Here is a 7,480-nt window from a genome sequence, read left to right on the forward strand (position 1 = left end):
CCCCCCCCCCCCCCCCAAATCTCCCAGGTTCAGGAAATGCTTTGAGAGTCAGGTAGTTCTATGAACATTGTCGGATTACTCAATCATCTTAAATCACTGGCAGCATGAAGAATTCTCATCTAAAGACCATCAATTCCAGACAAACCTTGCCTCTATGCCCAAAAGGGGAAAAGGGAAAAGGCTGGTTATGAATCATCAAACGATACAAACAAATTACTGATATCAACAATTAAAGTTGTGCAATATCAGTCTTTTACTATGCTAGCATTAGATTGAATATGTTGGTTTGAATTTTAAGGACACACTACATCCTTTTCTCATCTACAAGATTTGAGAAGACTAAAATAAAAGGTCAAAGAAAAACAGAAGGCCACAGCTTTTATGTCATGTGTGCCAAAAGAAGTGAATACCAGTCTTAAGAAATCTTTATGTTGTGTTTCTTCAGCATCAATAGCACGGTCTAAGACTCCGCCTGGAGTGGCACTGAACAGTGAAAAATATATCTCATTAATTAAGCAACAAAGGATGGCCCTGTATCAAAATTAGTTTCATAATTGCAAAACTTACCTGTGCCCTATCACAAAACGCATTATAATACCTTTTTCTTTCTCCAACTTCTTCAAATTTTCCCCTGATACAGATCAAAATAAATTGAACAACCAAATATACATTGTCTACAAAGGAGCTAATTACAAATCAGATAATGAACCTTTAGGCATCCAGGTTTCTCTAATTGAATCTCTGCGCTTTCTGCTGCTGAAAGCTGTAATGATCCCCATGACAAAAAAGATTTTTCGGCGATTATTCAAAGGTTCACTCCCTAGTTTTCCACCTTCCACATATCTTTCTGCATTGTCTGCTTGAGTAGCTCTGGCTGAAGCAAGCTGCATTTCCAGTGAAGATATTGTTTTATCCAATTCCCTGAAACATTTGACCCATTGATGCAGTGTTAAATAGAACAGAGTAAATAGATTCTAAACAGCGCATCCAAAACTAAGTCTCTTGATACTTGTGATTAACATCGTAGAAGAAATTAAATTCATAACAAAGGTGGGAAATGGAATTACATGATCACATCATGTGTTTTGGAAACTCGAGATAGGATATCTCTTTCCTGAAAAGAAGCTTCCTGCAATAAATATGAATGCCATCTAAGTTACTATAGTAAAGTTTAAAAGGCCTAGAACATTATTCATCACCTGAACTTGCCTTTTGTTGGCACTTAGGAACAGGGAGCGAATCTCCTGAGTTGAGTTGTTTTGGAGAAAAACCCTGTGATGTTTTGATGGGTCCATGCACTGACCACAACCTAGAAAACAACTTACAACAAACTGTCAAAGCATTTAAATTTGAAGAAACATATGTTAAGAATGTCCACACGGACCACACTATACAAGCAGTTGAAACTAGACCAGTGAAATCACATGGCCAAATCAATGCAAGTGGCAACAAACTGATTTACAGAATCTAGGCAGTAGAAATCCTGAACATTATTCATGCAGTGAATTGAACAGCCTATGCCAAACACCATTGCTGGTGTTCAGTAGATTCATGCTGCCTAGGGGAAGTTTAATGAATTGTACAAAACCAATAAAAATCCTAGAAAACAGATTTCCAGGTTTGAGTATTATTTCAAAGATACAAATTTTCATTGATTAACCAAAATGAGATGTGGCAAAGAATACATACAGCCATACAGGTAACTTTGTTTCTACAGTCTAATGATCATGGATCAAAATTGGTGTGAATTGCTAGAATTTCAATCAAAACCAGTGCTTGTTCTTGTGGAAAATGAAAAGGCACGAAATGTTCCTCCAATCTCCCAGTTAGAAAGGGATGAACCGAACTCCACACACAAAGAAATACTCCGTATCAAACATAAGAGTTCAAAAACTGAAGCTTTGAACCCCTCCCTAAATCAGTGCCAAAATTACAGTATATCGAAAGACATGGTTTTAAATCTGGGTTCCCTACCAATACCCACCCCAAAGAAAATGAAATTATGGTGCAACCCCGCGTAGAAAGGGGGGGATCCCATCCCATTACAACGATCAAATCTGCTAGCATACCATAAATTTGGTGCTATCAAGCTCAAAACGGAGAAGATCGATCAAGCATCTATTTCAAGAAAACAAAATAATCAATAATGAAAGCAGTAACAGAAAGCTGAGAAAGACCTGTTAACAACAAGAACACCCAAGCAAAAGCTGGCAATGCAAAGCAAGAAGACCCATCTTGAAGATACACCCTTCCCGGACTTATACAGAGGCGGCCTAGTCCCCATTTTTACCAATCCACACAGTACAACACCTGAGACAAGAACCCAGCTCACAGCTGCACAAGTTTAAACGCTCCTTAAGGCTTAAACCCCTTAAATTACAGCCATTAAACAAAAACAGGGAACTAATGGCTTCATTAAGCCCAACATTGAAGATGAAACACCGAAGAAGAAGAAGAAGAAGAAACGGTGGGGGAACGAAAAAGGTAGAATCTTGATTCTATGCTACCACGTCTCGGAGCCAAAGTAGCACAATTGAAAATGACTTCACGGGACCAAAGTTGAAACCTCAAACTACCAACCAATGAACTTTTTTATTTTCCAATTCTTGAGAGATACGGAATACAACACTTCAATAAATACTCCCAAACAGACAAATTTCACACCTCACTGCACAGGCACACTACTCCTGGGTTCCAAATTCGAAATTACCACTTCCTTCTTAGCTCAATCATGTTTTCGTTTTGCTCCTTCTTTTCTGAAATAATTAGATTTTGACCCCTCAGGTTTCTATAAGGAATCCTATTATTTTAAAGTGGATAAGAGTCAAATAAGTCATTCATTTTTTATATAAAGTGCAATTAAGTCATCAAACTCTAAAAGGCTCCAAAGTCCAAACAAGCCATTGAACTTGAAAAAGTTGATGCAATTAAATCCTTTTTACCTCCTATAGCAAGTTAACAATAGGTTATAGCTGATTTAGGGGTGACCGTGGTTCCAATTCTGAACCGACATTGTCGGTTTTAGAAAATATCAAGTCGATTCAAATCAGGATTTTTTTAAAAATTCTATTTAATATTTTTAAAATAATTCAAATTTAACACTTCATTTAAAAAAAAAATTCATTATGAATTTTTTTTTTAAATGGTTATATCAAATATTTAAATTTTAAAGTTAAAATAAATAAAATAAATAAAATTTTAGACTTGAACTTAATTTTATCAAGATACATAGGCAACTTAATCTTGGTATAATTAAATCTAAACACAAAATTATTTTTATTTTTTAGTTTTAACTTTAAAATTTACATATCTGATATAACTTTTTTTTTTTTACTATTTTAAGAATAGAAAATAGAATTTACCCAAACAAAAATTGGATTTTGCTGCCTTTATATAAATTGAAACTTTTTCTCCTTTTTTTTAACAAAGAAATCAAAAATAATTCCTAATTAAAGAAAATAAACAATTCACTACTTACAATTAGGCAAAACTAAATTGAATCTTTTAACTTGAAAAAAATCCAATAATTATGTTAAATTTGTAAAGAGCAAATCACCAATTTGGTCCCTCAATTGTTGGCGAACTGTCAATGTAGTCCATCAACTCCATATTCATCAATTTGACACCCAAAATAAATTAAGTTTGGTCAACTTACTCCTTCCGACCGCATTCCGTCGTTCAGCCGGTGACAACCCCGTTTAACCATGGGCAATTTGGACTTTTCATATGTTCAGCACTCTCTCTGGTGTGTTCTGGAACTCTGTTGCTTTGTTCATAAACACCGCAAGAGTTCACACTATCGCTCTCACCCGCAATCAAAGCTTTATCTCCGAATCGTTATGAATAATCAAACACTGCTCTTTTTCAAGATCAGTGCCCCCGTCTAAAGCTTACCTTACAGAAAAAAAAATCATTCTTTAGAGCTTTTGGAGAAGATAGAGAGTCATGGCAGGCAGTAACGAAATTCATGCTAATGAATCCCAGGTGTGTGTGTTCTAAGGCAAGATTTATCCTTTGCTGGTTGATTGTAGGAGGGTATTTGGTTTTAACTTGATTTTCCCTTGCTCTCATGATTTGTGTTGGAGATTGACCTTAGTCTCCCCTAAAGAAAGTTTAGGTGTTGGGAACTCCTTCCGGCCGCATTCCGTCGTTTAGCCGGTGAGAACTCCGTTTAAGCATAAGCAATTTGAACTTTTCATATGTTCAACCCTCTCTCTCTTTCTTTCTTCACTGTTCTTTCTCTCTCTTCCTCGGGTGTTGAGTGGAACCACACTCTGCAAAAAAAGTTAAGAAAACATAGAAATTAGAGAAACATCTTCAAAGTACCAAAAAAAGAGATAGTCCCTTAAATGTAATAGACATTGCTAAGTACTGAGGCCTCGTTGATAGATCATTGCAGACATGATTGGGGGGTTGATGGCTTCTCAGTTCAATCCATTAATAGCAATCAGCAGTAAAGGAAAATTCTAAAAATAATTATGCATACCCAGATAAAGAAATAAAGTAGAAAGATATAGGAAAAACCCCAAACCCACCTAATAGGAAAGCAAAACAAAAGCTTATTTTGATTTCACAAAGACTGTTGCTCGATCCGTGACAAACAAAGCAATCCATAAATAGGCACTACCCAAATCCTAAAATTAAATGTAAAGTTTCAAACTTTTTCCTAAAATCAAACATTGGGTGTTCCCAACACCCAAACTTTCTTAGTGGATAATAAGGTCAACCTCCAACACAAATCATGAGAGCAAGGGAAAATCAAGCCAAAACCAAATACCCTTCTGCAATCAACCAACAAAGGAGAAATATTGCCTCAGAACACACGCACCTGGGATTCATTAGCGTGGATTTCGTTGCTGCCTGCCATGACTCTCTGTTTTCTCCGAAAGCACTAAAGAAGGATTTTTTTGGTAAGGGAAGTTTAAGATGGGGATACTAATCTTGAAAAATATCAGCGTTTGATTATTCATAACGATTCGAAGATAAAGCTTTGACTGTGGGTGAGAGCGATAGTGTGAACTCTTGCGTTGTTTATGAACAAAGCATCAGAGTTCCTAGAACATACCAGAGAGAGTGTTAACATATGAAAAATCCAAATTGCTCATGCTTAAATGGGATCCTCACCGGCTGAACAACGGAATCTGGCCGAAAGGAGCAAGGTTCTAAAAATCGCGTCTAGGCGGCCGTTGGCCGCCACGAGGAAGCTCGGAATCGGCCTCCTTTGCGAAAGGCCGCCTAGGCGCTCTAGGCGGCACCTAGACCGCCTAGCCAGAAGTCCCGTCTCAGCCCCCCCCCCCCCTTTTCGCCGGAAAAAGCAAAGCAGAGACGAGAGAGACGAAAGCGACGAGAGGCGATGTACTGCGTCTGCAACTACGTCGGAAGAAGCCTTTGTACTACATGCAATGAGAGAGACGTCAGATGGGTAACCGCCGCCTTTGTTTGAGGTAACCACAGCCACCACCGCCACCAATCGAACTGCTACGAAGCCGCCACTACCTGTCACCGCCGCCGCCGCTGACGAGTTTGGAGCTTTGAAGGTCGCCTATCTAGAGCTTTGAGATGGATGGCGCAATGAGATCCACCGCCGTAGATCTGAGATGGAGCTTTGAGATGGATGGCGCAATGAGATCCACTGTCGTAGATCTGAGATGGATGGCATAACGAGATCCACCGCCGTAGATCTGAGATAGATGGCGCAATGAGATCCACCGACGTAGATCTGAGATGGATAGCGCAACGAGATCCACCGACGTAGATCTGAGATGGATGGCGCAACGAGATCCACCGTCGTATATCTGAGATGGAGCTTTGAGATGGATGGCGCAACGAGATCCACCACCGTAGGTCTAAGATGGAGCTTTGAGATGGATGGTGCAACGAGATCCACCGCCGCAGGTCTGAGATGGAGCTTTGAGATGGATAGTGCAACGAGATCCACCGTCGTAGATCTGAGATGGAGCTTTGAGATGGATGGCGCAACGAGATCCACCGCCATAGATATGAGATGGAGCTTTGAGATGGATGGCGATGGAGCTTTGGCCTTTGAGATTTCATTATTTCAAATCTGATTTATGAGATCTGTGAGTTTTGGCCATGGTTCCATTAATTTTTGAGATCTGATTTCTGAGATTTCATTAATTTTTCTTAATATTAGCGAGATCCATGATTCCACATCCACCACACTTCCCTTTAATGACCTTTATTAAATTAAAAAAAAATAAAAATAAAAATAAAAGAAATCGGGCGCCTAGCGTCTTTTTCAACCTTGGGAAGGAGTAAGTCGACCAAACTTAATTTATTTCGGGGGTCAAATTGATGAATATGGAGTTGAAGGACTACATTGACAGTTCGCCAACAATTGAGGGACCAAATCGGTGATTTACCCTTTGTAAACTAACGTAATTAAATTTTAATGTTACTTAATTAGCACGTTATTGTTGATGAGGTATTAATCAGAATAGCACATGACGTTTTGATATTAGGTTGATATTTAGTGTACAATTTATTATTTTATATTTCATTTTGAATATATATATATATATATATATATATATATATATATATATATATAATTACTACTTAGGCTATGTTTGGCAAACCTAGCTGAAAATGTAGCTGAAAGCTGAAAAGGAGCTGAAAGCTGAAAAGCTATAAGTTAGGAGCTGAAACTGGTGAGCTGTTAAGCTAGCTGTTATGTTTAAAAGTGTTTGGTAAAATTAGCTTTTTGATAAGCTGATAAATGTAAAAAGACTAAAAAGGGCATCTTCATAAAATTTAAATTTGTTTGTTTACATATTAAAATTTAACGTTTGAAAATAAAACTATTAGTAAATCATGATCTAGCATCCCATAATGAAGTAGCAATATTGTTGCGAATCTCCTTCATCTCAGCAGAGGTCTGACTTAAACTTTCGTTGATGGAGGTATTACTACTTGAATCTTGAAGTTCATCGGGCGGTATGTAATCTGAATGCTGCTCAAGCACATTAAACATTATGTCATCTTGTGAATTCTTCCGAATATAATTATGTAAGGCAAATGTGGCCATAATAACAAAAGGAAACAATGATAGGGGCTGAAACTGGTGAGCTGTTAAGCTAGCTGTTATGTTTAAAAGTGTTTGGTAAATTAGCTTTTTGATAAGCTGATAAATGTAAAAAGACTAAAAAGGGCATCTTCATAAAATTTAAATTTGTTTGTTTACATATTAAAATTTAACGTTTGAAAATAAAACTATTAGTAAATCATGATCTAGCATCCCATAATGAAGTAGCAATATTGTTGCGAATCTCCTTCATCTCAGCAGAGGTCTGACTTAAACTTTCGTTGATGGAGGTATTACTACTTGAATCTTGAAGTTCATCGGGCGGTATGTAATCTGAATGCTGCTCAAGCACATTAAACATTATGTCATCTTGTGAATTCTTCCGAATATAATTATGTAAGGCAAATGTGGCCATAATAACAAAAGGAAACAATG

The 7,480-nt window shown here is 37.5% G+C and overlaps 1 protein-coding gene across 1 annotated transcript in view; it reads right to left on the bottom strand.

Moving 5' to 3' along the window:
- LOC116033713 (beta-1,6-galactosyltransferase GALT31A) overlaps positions 1-2,668 on the bottom strand; it is a 9,050-nt gene extending 6,382 nt beyond the window's left edge. Inside the window, exons 1-6 of the mRNA XM_031276479.1 lie at positions 2,178-2,668; positions 1,210-1,309; positions 1,068-1,129; positions 710-921; positions 568-631; positions 411-483 (exon numbers count right to left, since the gene is read on the bottom strand). Coding sequence (XP_031132339.1) covers positions 411-483; positions 568-631; positions 710-921; positions 1,068-1,129; positions 1,210-1,309; positions 2,178-2,284 — 618 coding nt within the window. The 5' untranslated portion in view covers positions 2,285-2,668. The remainder of the gene's footprint in view (positions 1-410; positions 484-567; positions 632-709; positions 922-1,067; positions 1,130-1,209; positions 1,310-2,177) is intronic.
- Positions 2,669-7,480: the final 4,812 nt, after the last annotated feature.

The sequence above is a fragment of the Ipomoea triloba genome, chromosome 10 (assembly GCF_003576645.1).
Source record: "Ipomoea triloba cultivar NCNSP0323 chromosome 10, ASM357664v1".
NCBI lineage: Eukaryota > Viridiplantae > Streptophyta > Magnoliopsida > Solanales > Convolvulaceae > Ipomoea > Ipomoea triloba.